This window comes from Neomonachus schauinslandi, chromosome 5, assembly GCF_002201575.2.
Source record: "Neomonachus schauinslandi chromosome 5, ASM220157v2, whole genome shotgun sequence".
Classification (NCBI taxonomy): Eukaryota; Metazoa; Chordata; class Mammalia; order Carnivora; family Phocidae; genus Neomonachus; species Neomonachus schauinslandi.
The window spans coordinates 173,236,444-173,258,016 of record NC_058407.1 but is presented as its reverse complement, the minus strand read 5'-3'; the positions used below and the strand labels follow the sequence as shown (position 1 = coordinate 173,258,016).

At 59.6% G+C, this 21,573-nt stretch overlaps 1 protein-coding gene across 1 annotated transcript in view; it reads left to right on the top strand.

Moving 5' to 3' along the window:
• The window catches only part of SDK1 (sidekick cell adhesion molecule 1), a 522,185-nt gene that overhangs the window by 436,863 nt on the left and 63,749 nt on the right, over positions 1 to 21,573 (top strand). The window contains exons 29-33 of the mRNA XM_044915291.1: positions 1,787 to 1,981; positions 4,660 to 4,861; positions 8,717 to 8,820; positions 11,151 to 11,221; positions 20,753 to 20,888. Of these exons, the coding sequence (XP_044771226.1) occupies positions 1,787 to 1,981; positions 4,660 to 4,861; positions 8,717 to 8,820; positions 11,151 to 11,221; positions 20,753 to 20,888 (708 nt within the window). The remainder of the gene's footprint in view (positions 1 to 1,786; positions 1,982 to 4,659; positions 4,862 to 8,716; positions 8,821 to 11,150; positions 11,222 to 20,752; positions 20,889 to 21,573) is intronic.

The following is a 21,573-nucleotide window of genomic DNA, read 5'->3' as shown; positions in this document are numbered from 1 at the left end:
TGAGACAGACTCAGGGCTCCCGGCCCGGCTCTGCTATTACTTTCTGTGTGACCTCAGGCAGACCACTTACCCTCTCTGAGCTGTACAGCTTCATGGCCACGTGAGGATACGGAGGCTTCCTGTCATGGCCATTGTGAGGGCTCAGGGAGCCAGGAGGTCAGCAGGAGAGCCCCTTGCGGTGGCTACAGTGACCACGGTGTCCTCACCCTCAGGCGGCGAGGTGCCCAGGAGTCTCTGAAGGCTTGGGACCAGTTTCCGTGGCACCCAAACTCCAGGCGCCCCACCTACAACAGGGCGAGGGAAAGAAAGGTGGGAGGAAGGTACAGAGAAGCTCGGCCTGGTTTCTCTGGGCTGCCGGTCATCGGTCCCTGAACGGGGAAGGACAGGTGTCCAGCAGGAGACCCCGGCCAGAGGCTGGAGGCCAGCTGGGTCACCCCTGGTAGCCTGGGGACAGCTGATCGTCGTGGTGAGGAGAAGGAACCACTCAGAGTCCAGCAGACACCAGGCCCGTGAGTGGCCATCGTTGTGGACCGGGCAGAGCGTGCCGGACCCCCGGTCTGTGTGGTGATGGCTGGTCAGGGCCTTGATGCTGAGCACATGGAACCGTGCCCCCCAGCCTCTCATACAGCCAGCCGGGGAGGCTCCTCGTGTGGTTGGACAGATGACGAAGTGCAGGAGCTGGGAAGATGCCCGTAAGCTCGGTCACCAACGGAGCCGAAGAAGGTGTGAGAAGGACGACAAAGGAGTGGGGGCATCTGGCCCAGTGAGGCGGGCGGGCAGTGTGGAGTTCCTGAGGCCTCGTTGCTGGGCGGCCGTCCCACCCCCAGGAGGCCAGCGGAGGCTGAGCTGGTGGAGGACAGAGTTCGGCTCTGCTGCCTGCCCCCCTCCCCCACCCCGGGAGCTCCTTGTTTACCTGGAGCAGGTTGGCTGTCAGCCATATTTGGGGGCCCCACTGCACCCCACGAGCTCTGGCTTTAATCAGTGCAGGAGCACAGCTGTCCGTGCCCACGAAGAGGCCACTGTGCCGGGACCCGGGCTGGGGCTGACAGTTGTCACTGCCTCTTCAGAAGCGGGCGGAGGGGGCCTCGGCGCACCCTGCTTGGGAGGCTCGGTCATTAATAACGTCTGATCAACCATAATCCCTTGATAATCAAGGAGCTTGGGAACCGTTCAGAGCGCGGAAGCCCCCCAGAGCTGATGATGACGCGCACCGCGCCGCCTCCTCGGCAGGAGGGGGATCATGTGCAGGGGAGCCCCCAGCTCGGGGGCCATGCTGGCGTTGCCTGGGGTGTGGGCGCAGGGGAGGGCGGCCAGCAGGAGACGGAGCCCCGTCGGCATCTGCTCCCACTCCCAAAGCTGGGATCTGCGGGCCGACGGGGAGGATGACCGAGAGGAGGGACGTGTGACCATGGGAGAAGGGCGCACTTGGAGGAACATTCTAGAAGGACGCCCTGCCCTTGGCCCTGTGAGGGGAAGGGCGGGTGGCAGGAGGGGCGAGAGGGACAGAAAAAGCAGGGAGCCCTCCCAGCCACGTCCTCTCGGCTCCAGCAGCCACGGGGAAGATGAAACTGTCTCCACATCTTGGGGGGGGGCAGGATGAGGGGGAGCGAGGGCCATGGGTCCCGGCGCTCAGAGGCTCCATCCATCACCGCGGCTGTGCCCCCTCTCAGATGCCAGCCCCGGAGGAAGGACATCGGGGAAACAAAGCGGGGGGTGGGGCGGCGGGCATGCGGGGCTGGAGCGGGGGTGACGTGACTGACGCGTGGCCCTCCTGCCCTGCCCGCAGGGTACCAGATCGCCTACCGCCTGGCCAGCAGCAGCCCCAACACGTTCACCACGGTGGAGGTGGGCGCCACGGTGAGGCAGTTCACGGCCACCGAGCTGGCCCCGGAGTCCGCGTACATATTCAGGCTGTCGGCCAAGACGAGGCAGGGCTGGGGGGTGCCGCTGGAGGCCACCGTCATCACTACTGAGAAGAGAGGTAAGACCCAGGGCCGAGTCCACCGTCATGGTGCTCCGGGGAGGAGAGCTGGGCCTGAACGGGAGCCGCGAACTTGCTGGCCGCGCGGCTTTCCGGGTCAGGCCCTGCACCGTCTCACGTCTACACAGCCCAGCGTTTACCGGACAGGCAGGCATGTCCCTCTCTGCTCCCAGAGCCGTTGTGTAACTGGCCCAGGGTGGCTCTGAGTCACCACGTTGGAGGGCGGGCACGTGGTGTCTGATGTTCACAACCACGCGCCCAGCTGAGCAGGCGCTCAATAAACAGTTTCCTGCCGGGCAGTCCTAGGGAAACCAGTCTTCGTGGACGCCGTTTCTGTCCAAGCACTGGCGAGGTGCCTAGTATATGTTGTCTTGGTTTATCCTCACCAGAGGCTGGTGAACAAAGCACTGTGAGCCCCGTTCTACAGAGGAAGTGGGCGCCCAGACAGATGCAGTCATCTGCCGGGGACGCAGCTGTGGGGCAGTGACGTGGACACCCTCCACAGGCCCCCAGGCCGCCTCTTCCCACAGAAATCTGCTGTGGGTTCCCATCTCAGTGAGCCCCTGACGTGCCCTCCAGCCTCGCTCTGACATCTGCCTCAGCCGGCTCCCTCCCCAGGGCCACCCCCACTCCAGGTGCAGAGGTCAGGGCCAGGCCCAGAGGTCTCGGGGAAGAGGACAGGAAGGCAGGTCTGCTCGGAGAGATGACCTGTCCAGCTCCCATCTAGGAGTCCCCAAGCACCAGGCTCTGGAGCTGTGGGACTTCAGGCAAGGCCCTCCCCCTCTCTGTGCCCTGGCACCCAGGTGGTGGCCTCCTGGGAAGCACCGAGGGCCAGCACGGTCCGCAGACCTCCGGGGGTAGAGCTGGTGCCATGGCCGTACTCAGAGGGTGAGCCGGTGTCCTCGCAGCCTGTGTGATCTAGATCGAGAGCAGACAGTGTAAGGGAGGCAGAGTGCTTGAAAAACCACGCGCAGGGCCGATCCGAAACCCGCAAAAGGTAGAAGGCAAAGGAAGCTGACGTGCACTGAGCCCTCGCCACATTCTGGCCACGCTCTGGCCACATTCCAGGCACCGCAGCCCACTGCTCTCTCTAATTCCCACACAGGCAGGCCGAGCAGGTGGGGAAGCTGATGCCCCACAAGGTCCGGCAGCCACTCGGTGGCTGCTCAGGACAGGGCCGCTCAGCCCAGGCACACGGCTGACCCTTCTGATGGCCAACGGGGGGGGGGGACACTGGCGTCACCTGTCCGTGGCTTCGGATCTTCTGGGGGCTTCACACCTTCCAGAGGAAGGCCGAACCCTTCAGCCCGCTATGAGTCCCCTGACCCCAGCCACTGAGCCTCAGTCCCCCAAGGACGATGACAAATGCACAACCCCTCCTCCTCCGACGGTTACCTCTGCTGTTAACTGGAGGATGGAAGCCTTGGAGTCACTGGAGATGCCAAAGCGTGAAGCAGATGGAGAGACAGCCGTGCACACTCGGGCCCCTGGCTATGGGCACACAGCACTGTCCGACCTATGGCCCCCAGTACGGGGGGCCCCTAGACAGAGGACAGGCGCCAGGAGAACCCCCTCCTGCCCAGGTCCGCAGGCTCCCCCTTGTCCAGGACGTGCTCGGGGCCCTGAGTGCCTCTCCCAAAGGCTCTTGCCTTCTCCCTCAGAGTTGATGCAGCCCCACAGGGAAATCCAGCACTTTCTAAGGCACAGGGAAAGACACAGGTTTGCTAACGGTTTGACGTGACTCAAATCCAAGTGGAAGCATTAACATGAGTGCCCTTCAGGAGGCACCCAGGTCCACAGCAGGGTTGCTGCTGATGGGGCCGGGGGGACGCACGCCCACACCCTGGCCCGCACCCCGACCACTTGCACCAGCTGCCTGGGGCCCATAGAGCTTAGGGGATTTCCGCCAGGGCCCGTAGAACCCCCAGCAGAGTTTGCGCATTGCCAGTTTGCCCAGAAGGGCGGTCCTTGCAGCTGGTGAGGGGACGCAGGGCTATTGCCCTGGGGAGGAGGAACCGGGCAGCCAAGCTCCTCCCAGAGGAGCGCCGACCACGTCAGGGGGAAGGGCTGCTCCCACTGTCACCACAGGTCACTGCTTTATTACCCACCACACATTCTCAACAGGATCAATAATCTTCATGATAAACAATTGAACAATTATTCTTTCCTCTGTGGAGTTTCTCTGCTGCAATCGATGGGGCGAGGAGACACATGACGGGAACGATCCACGCTCAGGAGCCAGGTCCTGGCCCCCTGCGCCCTGCACTCCCAGGCGCCAGCGCTGTGGGCACAGAACGGCGGTGACAGGCCCCCGCAGTTGCTGAGCGGGACACCGTCCGTGTTTCAGCCTCGGGTTGGCTTCCAGGGAAAGGAGTCAGCATGACAGATGCACTGAGCCCGAGACCGGAGGGAGAGCCCACAGGGGCCTGGGGGTGTCACTCAGAGATGCCCAAGGGACGTGTGGTCATCGGGGAGCATGTGTGGGCTCACCCTCCTGTCTGTCTGTCTCCGCACCGAGAGAAAGCCAGGGTCTCCAGTCAGATCCGGGCCGTGGCAGGTCGGGAGCCAGCCACCAGGCAGCCTCAGGTGCCCGAGGGACCGGGAATCAGCTCCCTGTTCTCTGCCTTCCCGGAAAACAGCCTCTCACGCGGCCCTGGTCTGTTCTCTCTTGGTTGCAGAGCGACCGGCGCCCCCCAAAGAGCTCCTGGTGCCGCAGGCCCAAGTGACCGCCCGCAGCCTCCAGCTCCGGTGGGTTCCGGGCAGTGACGGGGCCTCCCCCATCCGCTACTTCACCGTGCAGGTGCGAGAGCTGCCCGGGGGAGAGTGGCAGACCTACTCCTCGTCCGTCAGCCATGAGGCCACAGCCTGTGCTGTCGAAAGGTACCCAGAGCCAGGCGGGCCCTCCCCGGGGAACGCAGCAGGACAGCTCACGTCTCTTCTCCGAGTGCACACTCCCTGTACCAGGGACCGGGACTCCCCTCTGCCGGAGCCCGCTCCGGCCTCTGCCCCGGGTCTGTCCTTCCGGGCCTGCCCTGTGCAGGTGGTGTGCACACCCCAGGGCCCAGGGATGGAGGAGGCACAGATGACAGGGCCAGCGAGCCTGCAAGTGCGGGTTCCCGCACCCTACGGCACCCTATCCCCTGAGAGGCGGAGGAGGGGGAGGTGGGGGCAGGGGTGTCACGGCTGAGAGTCGCACCTTCTCTTTGTGCTCTCTCTCCTAGTCAGCAAGGCAGATGGCTCCCCCACCTGCTATCACCCACCGGTAATGGCTGATCAGGGAAATGGGGGGGCGTCCCCACTGTGCCGTGAGAACCCAGCATTTATCCAGTTACTGAGTGAACCACCAGGCAAAGGCAGAGCGGAGCAGTGCCGACCACCGCAGCTCAGCTCTTGGCACCTACGGCCTCATTTGGGCCCCTTTACATGTTCCCACTCCCCTCTATGGTGAGGGACCAGGGCACCCCCCTCTATGGTGAGGGACCGGAGAACCACCCCTTTATGGTGAGAGACCAGAGCACCCCCCCTACAGTGAGGGACCAGAGCAGCCCCCCTACAGTGAGGAACCAGGGCACTCCCTCTACGGTGAGGGACCAGGGCACTCCCCTCTACCATGGGGGACCAGGGCTATGTAACTGTCTAGGTGAGGGTTCTCAGCAGTGACCTCAGGCCCTGCATCCCCACTTGGGGGGCCCGGGCTGCGCAGGCTCACCCCACCCTTCAGAAGGCCCCTGGGTCTGTCCGGTGGGCAGGCCTATCCCAGTAGCTGGCCTGGCACCTTCCCTGTCCTCCTTCTCTGGCCCTGACTGTGGTCACTTTCTGTGAAGCCCACATCAGGCTGTGGGGGGGCCACGAAGGAGCATGCCCCACCGGCTCTGAGGCTGCCAGGACCCTGGCCAGCACCTCGCGCTGGGAGGGTGGAAGAGGCCTAGACCCCGTTTCCCAGGCTGGCCCATGTTACTCTCACCTCAGACAGAACACCACGTACATTGCCCCCTGTTCTGGGCACCGTGCTGGGAAATCTCGCACACATTTCTCGTTGAACCCGCAGGATTGCCCAGCGGGGGAGGTCATCGTCCCCATCCTACAGAGGGGAGTGGGTCGCCTGCAGCCCCAGCACCTCCCCCAGGTGTCCTGACCCTCCTCCTCTGCAAGGCCGCCGGGCTCGGCCCCTGCACGCTGCTGAACCTGAGCCCAGGAAAGGAGCAGCCGGGCATTGGGGGGGTGGGGGGATGCGGGGCTCCTGCAGCAGCCTGATCCTCAGACACCCCTCACCCCCCAGGCACAGTCCAGGCTGTGGGGGATGGGGGGTGGCGTGTGGCTCTTTCACCGCCTCTAACGTGCGGCAACAGCAAGGTTTAGAGAGAACGGGACCCCCCCCGTGGGTTCGAGGTGACACGTGACGCACACGTGGGTGCAGTCAGCACTGGGGCATCATGGGAAGGCAGACTTTGAGGCCACAACTGTCCAGGCTCAGGTCGGCTTCCGGCCACGTGCCGTGGGGGCGGTCTTGGGCGGCTCCCCAGCACTCACCTTCCGGCTTGTTGCACGGTCCGGGGCCGTGTGGGGCCTGGTGGCACCAGGCGGGGGACAGTGGCGGCCGCCCTACACAGCCCCCCAGGAGGCACGGCTGCGTGTTGTCAGCATCCTCACAGCACACCCATGGGCGGCCCCAAGCAGGTGGCACGGATGTCCCGGCGTCTCCGTCATGGCTCCCAGACCTAATGCCCCCTGGGGGGAAGGCCTTTGGAGCAGGTTCCAGTCCCAGAAGGAGGGCAGCTCATCGGCTCTCAGCTCCAGCCGCCTGGGGCCCGAACGATACTCCGTGCACAGTGAACGCCTCCCTCACACGCTCCCGGGAGCACCAGTGGCGTCTGAAAGCCCAGCGCTGACGGTCCCCGAGCACAGGGGCTGTTTCCAGCAGGGCCAGAGGCACCGCCGGGCCCCCCGCAGGAAGGGCATCAGTAGCTCCGATGCGAGAGCCTGAGGCTCATCCACCTGCCCGAGGTTACGCAGGGGTTAACGTGTAGGCACGCTCCGGAGTGCATGCTCCTGGCAACCACCCTGGGCCGCCTTCTAATCTGTGAAGGAGAAGCTAATGCAAATGTGGGCCTCAGGTGGTTGAGGCAGGAACCAAAGGAGAAAACCATGTGGTTGTCACCAGAATTAGATAAAAGAGCTCCTAGGAAGCTAGGAACAGATGGGAAGTTATTTGTTTTAATAAAGGATAGCTCCCCAGAAACCGGGAGCAAAGATCATTGTTAAGGGTGGAACTTTGGAAGCACCCCAGGACAGCCAGGGCCAAAGCAAGGTCGCCCAGCATGGCTTCTCCAGCTGTGGAACGGGGGCATAAGGAGGCCAGGAGACAGGCCCGTGGTCACGGACCAGCCATGGCAGGGCAAGCTGGGGTGGCAGAGGGCCTGAGGGAAGAGCATCCACTGAGGTGACGGCCGACAGAGAACCACTGTAATCCCATCATAGGGGGGGGGGGGGGGTGTATGAAAACAGAGTCAGGGGAAGATTCTTCCGATCCTGTGTCCAGAGATGGTTATCAGTCTTTGAAAACGCAGAATCCTTCCTCTAGACCAAGGATTACCCAGACCCCACTTGCAAACCAGATGGGGGTTTGGGGACATGGGGACCCCCTGGTCTCCTGGAGGACCCCTCAGAGCCTCCGGAGTTCCACAGGGCTCAGTTTGAAACCCACGAGTTTACAGGTTGGCCCAGGAGGGGGGACAGAGGACCGCCTTGGAGGGGGGTTTGCCCGCCGGTAGCTGAGGAAACAGGTCGAGTCCCGAGCCGCTCCTGTTCTCATGGTCTGGGCGATGGACACGGGCTGAGCCTTGTCCGAAACAGAGCTGCTGTCAGCGGGACAGGGGCGGGAGGCGGGGGGTCTCCTCATCTGCTCCTTCGGAAGTAATGGCAAGGATAGCCAGGGACCCGAGGAAGACCGGAGCTCGTCCGCTCAGAAGCCTGTGCAGAGTCTGTGTGGTACAGAGCTCAGCACAGGAGACCGTCCACACAGACCGCGTCGATGGAGGGAGGCAGGGAGGCCTGAGCGGTGGCAGCGGGCCGTGCACCCGGGGCATTAGGGCCCCTTAAATCCCCTAGGAGCCTTCCCCCACGGACGGTTGGCATTACCTCGGTCTTCAGTACAGCAGAGAGGCTGCCTCGAGACCAGATCCTCTTCCAGTCCTGGCCAAGCCAGGGGCAAGGGGCTCAGTGGGGCCAGGCCTCGAGTTTCTCATGCCCGCAATGGGAATCACACACCCCCCAGAGCTGCTGTGCGGCGACCCCGGGCACTGCCTGGCCGGGCACACGGCGGGGACGAGGGGCAGGTGGGCCGGGCCAGCGCCGACCTCCACGAAGGCGCGCTTGCGGGCCCTCGCACCACGCTCTGAATCGCTCCCAGTCGTGCGAGGGCTGTGGTAAATTAGCTCCTCCTGAGAAATTCCCGCGTCCCTCAGAGAGCGGGGATTTGCTCTGCAGGAGAGGCTCTAAGGACAGGAGGAGCCCCGAGTAAAACCGCCACCCCAGGCCAGGACGTTCGGCACTTCACTCCGTCCCTGGGGGCAGGCTGGGAGGACAGTGCCGGCCTCCTGAGGGCCCCTCCCCGGCAGAATGGATTCCCGGTCGCTGAGCCAGGGCCTCTTCCTCCGGGCTGCCCACTCCCTGTGGCCAGAGCGTGGGTCAGGACAGAGGGGAAGGGCTCAGGCCCTCACGGCTCTTCTGTTTCAGGCTGAGGCCCTTCACTTCCTACAAGCTGCGTCTGAAAGCCACCAATGACATCGGGGACAGTGACTTCAGCACGGAGACGGACGCGGTGACCACGCTGCAGGACGGTGAGCCAGCTGGGCCCCAGGCCGGCGTGCAAACACAGACCCCTGCCCAGCTGCGCCTTTGGACCCCGAGACACGGGCTCCCAGAGAGAGGCCCCGCTTCCATCGGAGCCAGGAAGGGGTCACCCGGGGGAGGAGGGCCGTGGCTGGCGAGCAGGGGGACTCGGGTAGCAGCAGACCGCTCAGAGCGCCCCATACAGCCTGGGGCCGTGAAGCCGACTTCAAGGGCTCGCAAGTGGAACGGGTTCCTTTGATTGGCTTCCAAACCCCTACGATCCATTAGCATCCTAGACATTGAATAATTTATAGGTTCATTAAAAATAAATGTGGAAGGGTAGCTGGTTTTTGAGAGGTTTCCCCATTTTTCTTATCCACAAACCACTCTGCAGTTTTGCCATTTGACAGAAGCACAGGGAAGGGATGGAGGGGGATCCCCTAAAAGCTCCAGGTGGTTCTTAACCGCTCTCTCCCACCTCAGAGGAGCAGGCCCAAAGATCCCTTGTGATTTCGGGTGCCGATCCTGCCAGGCCCGGTGGCAGGCCGACTTAGGACACGAGGGTTGCTCTTGCCTCTTCGGATCCCGGGCTGCGAGCCTGAGCCGTCAGCTCACCCAGCAGCGCTGGGTACTCATTCCCCACATTTCCATCTTTCTCCTTTATAACCTGGGAGCATGGCTTCACCAACATGAGGCCTCAGGCGAGCCGAGGACCAGCAGAAGGGTTTGGGGGACACTTCTAGCTTCTCGGCCTCACGCGGAGATTCCTCTGCTGCACACCCAGGCCGCCCGCCGCCGGGACAGCCCCTCGAGAAACTGTGGTTGTCTTTGTGGCTCGTATTTTAATCTTACATTTAACACAACTGGGGTTCTCTTTGGGAGTTAGCACTAATTCTTAGAAGAAAGAGGCAAACACAGAAGCTGAGCTTGTTGGCGAGTCTTTGAGGAAATCACAAGCGGGTGAGCAGGACACCACAGACTCCCTTTGCCCTTACAGGGCTCAGGCTCCTTCAGAAATGGCCTGTTCTGAAAAAAAGCATTCGAGGGCCTCTCCAGGTCCCAAAGGCCTGTCTAGTCCTTTGATACTTAAATCATCTCTTTTGATGCACCTATCCTGTTAATCTTCCTCTTCTGAGATTTGCAGTTTCTCTAGCAGTTGACTGCGTTGTTTGCACCGTGTTGTCTCCAGAACCACAGATCCGCTGAGAGGGACAGGCTGCGGGGCTTGGGGAGCCCTGGGCCGGGGTCGGGGGGCTTTCAACGTGTGGATGGTTTGCTGATAAACATTGCCTTGCTATGGTGGTTGGGATATTGAGACCCCCTCAATCCAGCATGATCCAGAAAGCTGAATAAGGGCCCACCGTGGGCCTCAGGAGGCCAGAGAGCACAGGGTAGAGGGCTCCCCAGAAGGCAGGAGGGGGTGCTGCCGGTGTGGCTGATAGCAGCATGTCCCAGGCGCTGGGCACACTGGCAGGTGTGGAGGAGACTCACAGGGCAGGTGGCCGAGGGGCCAAGTCTCGGACAGTCAGTGGGGGTGGGGTGGGGAGAACAGCCTCAGTCATTCTGCTCAGTGACTCTTGGCGAGCATTTGATATACGGTCTCAGGATCCTACAGTGGGCAGCCTTGAAAAGGCCAGCCCGGCGTGCCAGCAGGACCACAAGGGTTCAGTGGGAGCAGAGGTAGGGAAGGGGTGTCCGAGGAGGCCCATGGGACAGACGGATGGTGCAGGACTGTAGTTTCCAGCATGCAGGGCACGGCCACGGGCAGAGCCAAACTGACCGGATCCGTCCAGAGAGCAGAGCCGAGCAGCCACGGCCACTGCCCCGAGCACAGCCGCCATCCCTCTGCCCCAGAAGTCGGCCTCCCTCCCTTAGGGTCTGAAACCAAGAGCACTCGGGCCTGGCTTGACCCTTTGTCCCGCCCAGAGCCTCTCTGACCTAAGTACCTCCAACAAATGATGCTCTCCTCCAGGGAGGGCCCCTGAGAAGATGTGGGACAGCAGGAAGGCTCCCCAGGCAGGGTTCCCAGGGAAGAGAGCCAAGCGCTTTTGTGTGTGCTGTGTGGGTCTGCTGGGGGGCGGGGGCGGGGGGACAAAGGCAGGGCATTATCTTGTCGCCTCCATCAGGATCAGTCCCTTCTCTCCGGGCAGGAATGGGCTCCGCAGGCGGAGGAGGGCATCCATCCACGGGGAAGCAGGGGAGGCGGGGATATTGGCTTGCCGGCTTCCCACCCTCCCCCCCCAGCCGGTCCCTGAACCAGGAGGGAGCTGGCTCCAGAACGGCAGCCAAGAACAAGCAGAACCAGCTAATCCTCACTTTTTTCTTTCTTGGATTCCAGTTCCGGGAGAGCCTCCAAGTTTTGTCTCGGTCACGCCGCACACCACCTCCTCTGTTCTGATCCAGTGGCGGGTAAGGGCTGGGAAGGGCAGGGTGTTTCCTGCACCAGCGTCAGAGGCTGGAGCCTGCCCACCTGCCGTGCCCCATGTCAGCGTCTGAGGGTCGGCGGTGGGTCACAGGACACCGCATGGTTGGCTGGCCAGGGGGAGCACCATGGACCCCCTGAGCCACGCTGTGGGAAGGAGCCTGAGCATGGCTCCCTGGGGAGAGCAAGCGGGATGGCGGGGCTGGTGCAGGGCATCCGGGGCTGAATGTTCCAGGCATTTGGGGCAGGATGGCCCGGCGAGGCCTCCGTGGTACACACAGAACTGGGTGGCATCCGACAGGGCCGCAAAACCGTAGCCTGGGGAGTGATCTTTCCTCCAGGAATCGTCCACTACCAGATAAAATACCCACAGGGTTACATGCGTCCTGCCTGCGTTCCAGGTGTTAATCCTCAGTGAACAGTCCAATCAAGGCATCTTGTCCTAGACAATCGAGTGGTGTTGGTGGGCCTTGAACAGCGCTGTAATATGATGTCGAAAGGACACTCTGCCCTCTCTTGGCCTTATTTCCAATTTGGGTACTTTTGCCAACAGCAATGTACATGGAAGACAAAAATAATAGAGGGGAGAACTGGCAAGGAAGAACGCCCCGGCCCAGGACAAGCCCAGCAAGGGTGCTCACGCGTCTGTGGAGAGGGCTCAGCCAGGCTGGGGGGTCAGGTTCAGCAGCCGGGCTGGAGCCAGGCCAGACAGACACAGCAACGGGCAGGGCCAAGGGCAGCGATGGGAACGTTGTAGGTGCTCTGGCCAGCAAGGGAAGCTCCTGAGACCAGAATGGGGCGGCCTTCCAGGAGAGGGCAATGCCTAGGGCCGGGGTCGTGGGGTAGGGAGGTGGGAGCAGGTGCCCTGGTCTGTGTTCACGGCCACAGTGAGGTGAGGTCTGCCTAGGAGTGGCCACGGTAGGCTGGTGGTCCACAGAGTGGTCTGTGCAGCTGAGCTTCTTCCTCCAGATTGACAAGATTATCCAGGAGAGTGCCAGCATCACATCCAGACCAGGCAAGAGAGAGGGGACAGTTTGAGGTCAGGAGACATAGGGGCCCAGGGGATGTAGGGACCAAGAGCAAACTGTGGCCTGGACACGGCCTTAGAGAGGCAGAGGCCGTGCCTAGCCAGGGACAGAGGCTGGCAAGAGGGGAGGACTGGAAGGGACTCCCTTGCAAAAGGAGGGGCCAAAGGGTGTGGGCGTGCCAGGAAACCCAGAGGAGGCCCTCAGGGAACCTGTCCTAAATGGACCGCCTCCATGGGCCTTGTAGGCAGGGACAGATCTTGCTGGAGACCCCTCCAGGCTAGGGCTGGTGCCCAGCAAGGAGCAAGGGGGAGAGAAGTCAGGAGCCCTCCCCAGCCTCCTGGCGCTGCTGATGGAGCAGGGGTGCTGGGCAGGAAGACCAGGGTTGGGGTACGTGCGCCAGCCATGAGGGGGCTTCCTGAACTCTCAGGTGGTAGCTCCTAACCGCTGAAGGTTCCTCCTTCCTCCCTTTATGTGGCAACTTGGCATCGGTAGGTATTAGCTCTACTCACGTGCAATTTGACCCTGAGCGAAGAGCACAGGTGGAAATTCCATGCAGGTCAAAGGAACAGACTTGACACGGCCGCTCCAGGAGGGACAAGAGCGGGACTTTCATAGCCTGGGCTCTATGAGGCACGCAAAATCTCCAGGTATTGACAGAGTGGCTGTGGGCCCCTCCTTCACTCCACTGCCAAGTGACACGTCTCAGAGATGAGGGAACCCTTAAAGGTGATCAAGAGACCGTTCCAAATGTCTTCAAGTGAACGTGGAAATTCGCTGCCTGGAGTTGTGTAGTCTCCAGCCTCACCACCACTGGTTCCCAACCCTGCCTCTGGGCGGCCGTGTCCCCTCAGCTTGTCTCAAGGCCCCACTGGCTCTAGGTCCATGGACCCCAGTTTGCCAGTGGATGACGTGACCCCAACAGGCCTCTCTGGTTCCCTGTTTTTCCTCTGTAAACATAGGAGGTCGAAGGTGACCTTCAAGGTCTCTGATGCAAGGCCCATTAGGTCTCGCAGCCCTGACTTCAGCAGGGCCTTTGGTGGGAGGTGGGAGACATTCAAAGTAGAAATTCAAGGTCCCAAGAGCTTCTGCTTCCCACTCTCCACTAACTTAATCAACCCAAAGATCGGTCTTCTCTACTGTGCTAAATTTCCTTTGTAGACGTGGCATTTGGCGAGCCGGTAATAGGTAACCTCCATTTCTATAAAGGCAGCTCGGAGGCTTGGGATGGGCCATTGCCTCCACACGGTGGCTGTAGGCCCCCGCCGTCCTGACCCCCGAGCACGCAGGGCTCCGAGCCCCGTGGTTGAGGTTGGACAGCTCTGTGAATGGCGGAGAGCTGTACCAAAGGAACTTGGCATGCATGTCCATCAGCTGTCCCCGTTTAGGGCCCAGTGGAACAAACTAATTGCAAGAAGCCCAGAGCAGGAGGTGGTCAATATGATGTATTGTAGAAATAATTGCCCGTCAAGTGCCAAGCAATTGAAGTATAATTAAAATTAGGAGTAATTTCCTAAATCAGAGCGAACAGAACAAAGAGACTATGTTTAAATATAGATTTGCATTCCAAATGAAATGTTTCACCTGTAAACCCCTTTTCGTCCAGTAATTTGTTTAAAAATTACTGCGAACACCGCCTGTAATTTCAAGGCTGGTGACCCACTTAAATGTCTCCTCCACAGAAACTGTCAGGTTTGATTTTTTCCTGGCGGGATAATCAGTCTCTGCCTCTCATGGGGTCCAGTGCAACTTGAAATCTAAGGATTTGAGCGTGTGTTCTAGACAGTGGCGGTATTTTGTTCACACTGAGGGCAGCTCACAATAGACACCGGCGTTTCTGAATTGGTCACGGCAGAAGCTGGCTACTCTGAAAGTTCCCGTGGCTCATACAGTCTGTCACTCAAGTGTAGTTCCTTGGGTGGTTAGAGACAGTGGATTTTCAGGCCATTTTTTAGCAAAAAAACAAAAAAATTTATTAGCTATAGATCACATTATGCACGTTGGACTCAGCAGAGGGTGGATTCGGTGTTGTCATAGGCGCCTTCCTAGGAGGAGTGTGACCGCCACCTGGACAGAGGGGAGCAGGCAGCGGGGCCTCTTCAGGACGTCTTTGGGGTTTGTTCCTTCTCTCACATGGGCTCCATCCCCTGCAGAAGACCAGCTCCTGTGTAGGGTGCTGAGTACCCAGAGGTGGACAAGACAGACTCCAGGCCTTGAAGAGCTTCTGTTTACTGGGCTGAGCCCTAGGATGCAGTAATGGGAAGACAGTGGAGGGGGAACTGAGAGAGGACTTGTGACTGTGTTTTGCAGGATGAATGCCCCCCCACCCCAAGTAAAGGGCAGAGATGGGCATCTGGGCATCACCCACAGCTGGAGCAAAGGCTCAGAGGTGTGACGGCCCCTGGGACTCAGCACTGGGTATCAAGGGGAAGCACGTTGGAGCCAGGTTTTGTAAGGCCTCCTGTGCTCAAGCATCTCCCGGACAGATGGCCAGTCCAGGATGAAACCAACCATAGATGGGGTGATCTTGGATGTCACTCCCACAAGCAATGAGTGAGCGCCTGCCATGACCAAAGCCTGTCACAGGTGCTGCAGGGAAATAGAAACGAAAAGACACAGACCCGGCCTTGCCTTCAGGCAGTGTGGAATCAGAAACGGCAGTGTGGTCAGGACCAAGGGCTTGAAGAGCAGGTCTGTGGCTGGAAGAGAACCTTCTGTTTAGAGTCACAGGAGGCTCTAGACATCATCTCGCCAGACTTCCACCTGCTATGGGCCCAGGGCTGAGCCTGGGAGGGTGAGCCACCAGCCCAGGTCCACACTGCAAGGAGCCAGGACTCGAGTCCAGAGCCTGAACACGGCCCATGGCTTCTAGCACTCTCCATGTGTCACATGGAGCTGCCCTCCTGATACCTCCCAGGAGGTCCAGAGTCTTTCATGAATGACAGATGGGTTTACTCCAAACTCTAGGAATAGAAAGTGTGGTTAAACGCTATTCCAAATCCCGTGCAGGCAAGCCCCAGAATCTCCGTGGAGCCTGTCCTTCCTGGGGCCGGGACCCACGGCAGCCTTCACGAGGCCACGCCTGGGCTACGTGGCCACCTGTCCCCCAAGCCCGGATGGCTTCTGCGGGGAGGGCAGCGCTAGGGCCTCTCCTGCCTGGTTGCAGGTAGCGGTTGCTCCTGTGAGTGCGGGCTTGGCTTCTCCTCACACCTCAAAAGCACCCTCTCCTCCTTGGCTAGAAATGTTCGTGAGCCCAGGATCCATGGCCTCGGCACTTCCCCTCTGTCCTCTGGCCCCAGCATGAGCGTGGACACACATGCCGTGGGTGGGGTATTTGCTGCCTGTTGCAGAACCCTCTGTGGTCCCCAGTGAGGACAATTATTTTCCCAAACTCCCAACTTCCTGCTGTTGATAATTGTGGTGAGCTAAACCCCAGCTTCTCTCCACGAGACGTGGATTACCCTCGAGCTATTGTGTCTCAGGCCTGTGCATCTGCAGAGTCAGGCCCTGGGGCCTTTGCAGCCTCCCTGGGGCGGGGGGGTCCGCTTGTGCCTGAGGCTGCCACCACCACACCCCAGGATTTTGAGGGAGGCTGCAGGGGTGACCCAGCAGCAGTGACATCGCTGGGCTGGTACTTAAATAGACCCAGCCGCCTCTACCCTCCGATTCCGGTCAGCTCAGGTCTCAGCGAAGGGGGCGCAGCATGTCTCATCATCTCTGCCCAGACCCCTTCACTCCTCCTTGCTGCCACTCGAGGACAGTGCCTGGGGACGCTCAGCCTGGATGGCCCGAGGCTCCCGGGGTGCAGGAAGTGCTGTGAGGAAAGCTGGATGTGGATGCGAAGCGTTCCCGTGCGTTACTCCCTGAGCTTCGGCGGTGCACGCGGTGTGAGCAAACACCTACTCGTAGGAGCTCCTCTGACCTTCCTGGTGTCCCGTCCTCGCTGCAGGGGAAACACGGGGGCCCGGAGCTGTCCCCGCTCCCTCACGGCCTATGCACCAAGCCGCCGTCCCGAGGGCAGAGACGCTGGATCTGGGGAGCATTTCACTCTGCCCTCCTTGCGGGAGGTCACTTCCCGTACTCCTTCTGTAAAATTTAGGTGAAGGGATGAAGCAACGTCTCTTTTTTATTCTTAGACATCAGTTTTTTCCAACTTTTCCGTTCACCGTATTTCTTTAAGAAGGGAATTAAATAAGCTCTCTGTTACAACGTGGCGATAGCTGTGTCTGAAGGACACCCCGTGGAGTTAGGATTTTAATTCTCAAGTACGGCCAGTCAGAAACCCAGGACTAGAGCTGAAGAAGCAGATTGTCGCGACCACCATCTCTCCTTACGAACAGATGCGTGTGTGCACGCAGTGTTCGCGCACACGGTCCCCGCTCCGTCCACATCCGCGGGGAGGCACGTGCGCCAACACCGTACCCAGCGCCAATCAGCAGTCACGCCGAACGGCCCCCACCTCCTACCGCGGGAGCCAGTTTCTAAAGCAGGGTTTGGGGGACCCAGAAGCTGTTCTGAAAGCAACCCTGTGAGCGCTTCAGGGAGAGGGTTGAACACAAACCCTGTGGGCCGCACCCATGGTAACGGAGGGACTGGAACAAGGGTCTCTGGGCGGGGGGCACAGCCCAGGACGCGGGGATGCACCCTTGCAGGCCCTCTCCAGGCCTTTTGAACACAAAGGTTTTATCCATCAAGGTCGGTAGGAAATGGGGGAAATTTAATAAAATAGAATAAAACCCACAAGAAAACCCCAGCCTGTCACCCACTCCCCAGGCTCCTGGGCTTCACCACCGGTTCTCCCTTTCCTGCCAGTGCTCAGCTTCCTGAGGCCCTCGCTCTCTGTTTTCTTGCTGAGTGAGAGGACAGAGGGCTCCCAGCTGGAGGAGGTGGTCACAGTCATGGTTTGGGAACAGGGGCTGGAAGGAAGGGCGCACCCACCCGAGTCCCAGGGACCCCGCCCCACGCCGCTGATCACCTGCCCCACCCCCACACCCCGTCACAGATGCCCTGGGGAGAAGGCAGTCAGAGACGGGGGAGGGAGCAGGTTAGCCAGACAAACCACCAATCCCCAGGTAAATGTGAATTTCAGATCAAAAATTATACAAAGATTAAAATTTAACTAGGTGTCCTGTATTTTATTGGCTAAATCGGACAACCCCACAAGGCCAGAAGCAAAACAGAAGAGACTGGCCTGGCATCAAAATCCCTAGATTTCATAGTCCTGCAAAAGCGGCCCGAGCCAGAAGGGAAGGTCCCCTGCGTTGCTGGGGACAGCTAACCAAAATCAAGCGGGAAAAGGGAAAGCCCGCAGAAACAGCTCCTCCCAGATCACAGCCTCATGCTGGTTGAGGACGGCTGTGGGGCATTGGCACACACTGTGGGGGACACCGGTGACTTCAACACAGAATGTGTGTCCCACACTGGGGTCTAGCATCCCAGGGGCCAGGAGGAGCGTCGTGCTGAGGACATGTGGGGCCCTTCCATGAGGGATGCACATGGATCACCAAGGCAAGGCAAGCACACTCACATCTCCCACTTAGACCTTTCTGCATCTGGTGGGGGGAGATGACACACTGTAGAGCTCCTCATGAGTTGGAGGCATCGCAAAGGATTCAGAAAGGGTGTCAGGGGCCACCGGTAGCTTGGGTTGACGTGAGCAGTTTTCATGGTCAAAGACATCCTGAACTTACCAGGCACACCGTGTCCCTGTGGTACATGTAAACCGTGGCTAGCTGCATCTGTATGAGTATGTCTGGCTATCTGGGCTACGTCGCTGGTTTCTTCGGGTTCTGAGTAGCAAGGGTTGAAAGAGAACAGGATTCATCTGAACATCCACATCCCTCTGGTCCCTGGGTTCAGGCAGTAAGAACTGCATAGCAAGAGTCTGGGGGCAAGGATGTGCCAATGTCCTGGGGCTGCCGCCACAAGTTAGCTCAAGCCATATGCTTAGAACAACAGAAGTGTGTTCTCGCACAGGTCTGAAGGCCAGAAGTCCGAAGCCAAAGGGCCGGCTTCCTTCCTGGCTTCTGGTTGCTGGTGACAACCCGTGGCAGTCCCTAGCTGGTCGAGGCGTAAACGCATTCCTGGCCCCGGTTCCAAAGTGTGTGTGTGGAGGCTCCCCCACACCAACACGCAACACCAGCAGGGGGTCTGGGAATCCAACTCGATTCTACCTGGAGATGGCATCAGATCCCACGGGGTAAAGGCTCGGTCCCCAAGACGGCCCCCCACTGCAGGCGTCAATCAGGAGTATAGGTTGTCCTCTCTGCTTTTGACCCACTGGCTTAAATGAGAGGTTCCCACAACCCCATCCTCAGGTTTGACTAATTTGCTAGACCGGCTCACAGAACTCAGAGAAATATTTGATTGATGAGACCACCAGTTGATTATGAAATGACATAAAGCTTACGAACAGCCAGATGGAAGAGATGCACACGACAGGGTCTCAGGGAGGGGCACAGAGCTTCCATGCTCTCTGCCCAGATCTCCAGGTGTTCATGGGCTCAGGAGTTCTCCGAAACCCCATCCTCTAGGGTTTTGTGGAGGCTTCATGACAAGGCTTGACTGATGAAAGCACTGGGCATTAGCCATTGATTGAACCTCCAGCCCCTCTCCCGTCCCCAGAAGTCAGGGGTGGGATGGAAAGTTCCAACCCTCTGATCACAAGGTTGGTTCTCCTGGCGACCAGCCCACATCCTCATTAACATGACAAGAGACACCTTGGTCACTCTGGACAAAGACACGTATATGAAAAACATATGGCTCATCTGAATGATTAAATAGGTATTCTTCTTATAAGTCACAATTTTGCAAGTCATCGCTCCAGTCTCTGCTTCTGTGCTCACATGAAGCCCTCCCTGTGGGTGTGTCCAAATTCTTCTAAGGATATTTGTATCTTCTTATTGCCTCAGTATTTGTCAAATGACTGCTGGATCGTAATTTGCTTCTCAAAATATGCTTTGTCTTCATCTTCAGCAACTGATAATGCGGAACATTTGGGCTCCCCGTGTGAATTAGCTCTTACAATACCTTGCTCGTGTTCATCCGTCCAAAGTTTGCCATTACATTTGCAAGCAGCTTTGCTGTTAGTGATCTTCAAGCTTGAAGGTAGTCCTCTTGTCTTTGGGTGTCATTGAAAAGACCCACAGATACTTTGTTTTGGGGTTTTGGAGAGATTGGTAGCTTTGCTTGTATTAGCAGGACTCAGGACTCCATATAGGCAAACATTTATGTCGGGTAGATTTCTAGAAGTGTAATTGCTGGATTAAAAGGCGCAAGTGCTTTGAAAACCTTGATAAATAAAACCAAATTGCCCTCCAAAAAAGAAACCAGTCATTGGATTAGGGCCCTCCCTGCTGCAGTGTGACCTCCTCTCAACCACAAGGTCTGCAAAACCCCGTGCCCATATACGGTGGCATCCACAGGTACCAGGGGTTAGGACACCAACGTATCTTTATGGAAGACACAACCCACAGCAAAGGGGTTTTCCTACAACAAAGCTGTGGCCTCTACTGTGGGATCAGGACAGTGTTTACTAAGAGGCTGGTGGTACCCTATAGACAGTGGCTGGGTGGGTGTCACGGGGAACTTGCTGTGCATCCCTGTCCCTGGACAAGCTTCACGACCCTGCTGCAGCCAGGGGTCCTGGGCCTGCCCTTTGTCCATCTGTCTGGTCACAGCTTGAGCAGTTCTTGTTCTTATTTGCTGAGTATTCCAGAGGAGACACGGGACCCAGAGCCCCTGGCCCCCTGGCCAGCACTGTGGCTGCCGTGGCCCTCCCCAGACTCATTAATCAACAAAAACTGACGGGAGGGAGAATGTGGGTTGGGCATCCCAGTGCGCATCCCGTTGTGTGGGTTGAATTCTGAGCCTCAGGGCCCGTCTACCACCGTTCATGTTCCTCAGGGTGTCTAAATGTCGAATGAGCACCTGCCCTACCCTAGGCCCTTCGTATGCCAGCTGACATCGGAGGGACCATGGGGGTTCCAGCTTAGGTCTGAGTCAGGGCAGAGTGGGGGTGACCTGGCATGCAGAGCAGTTACTGGGGGGCCCAGTGAGGCTGCCACGGGCCTAGGTGGCCGTCAGGGAAAGGGTGGGGCCGGCCGGTGGGTGATGCAGAACCAGCTCACATGCATAGTTCCCTTAGAGTTCTGGGTTCACCAGGCAACGGGCAGCTTCCTCGCCCACCTGCGACCTGGGCGGTCATCCCCTGCCTTAGCCTGGGGCTCCTACAAGTATTCCGGGGGGCTGCCCATGGGATAAGATGCACAGTGCCTACACACTGGCACCAGGAAGCCTGGGCTCTCAGAGCCTGATCCTCTACCTGGGGGTCCCCTGTGCTCCTCCTCATGAATGCGGCACCTGCCTTTTTGTCCGTAAACAACCAAGAACCACCTGTTTGAATTAGTGACTTCCTCCAGCACAGTTGACTGATTCAGCTTGAAGTGGAGGTCGCCAGGCCCCACCGGCGGCCTGACCGTGATGTATTTGCAGCCTCCAAGAGACGAGAGCCTGAACGGCCTTCTGCAGGGTTACCGGATCTACTACCGGGAGCTAGAGTCAGAGGCAGCCTCGGCCACCGTGTCCAAGACGCTCAAAACCCCTTCGGCTTTACGGGCCGAGCTCGCAGGTGAGACTCTTTCCCTGTCCCGAGATAGGCACCACACCATGCACTGGGGAGAGGAACCCTTGTGCATGTTGACTCCATGCAAGGCATGGTGGGAAATGCCCTGGAGGGTGAGAGGAGATGCGGCTCACCTCCCAGGGGCACAGCCACTGGGGTGGCAGGTCTCCGGGACAGCCCAGGTGTGCACGGAGAGGTGGTGATCCACGGAGAGCTCCTGGGCTCTGGGGGCTTGCACCCAGGGGACATCCGGGGAGGCTTCTCGGAGGAGGAGCGATTTGGGTAAAGGGATTTCGCCAAGGACACAAGGGCCTGGCAAAGCTAAGTGGTCAGGAGGCAGGGAGAGCCGAGGGGGATCCTGGATGGGGCCTCCTGGTGGGCCAGCCAGGAGCACCCGCCTGCGTGAGGCTGGTGGGCTGTGGCGGGGAGGGAGGAGATGAGCCAGGCCCTCCAGGGACATCCTATCGCTGCCCCATGTGGAGCCCATCTGGGGCGGGGGGGAATGGACAGAGGCCGGTCACAGCCTGCTGCTCTGATGGGGTCCAGTCGGGCGCCCCCTGCCCCCCAGCCTCGTGGTGCATGCACACCCCTCTCACCCGGAGCCGATCCACCTGCTCAGCCACTCTCCCCAGTACCCCTGGCTCGGGCTACGACTCAGACCCAACAGCAGTTGAGGCAGCTTCTGGAAGTT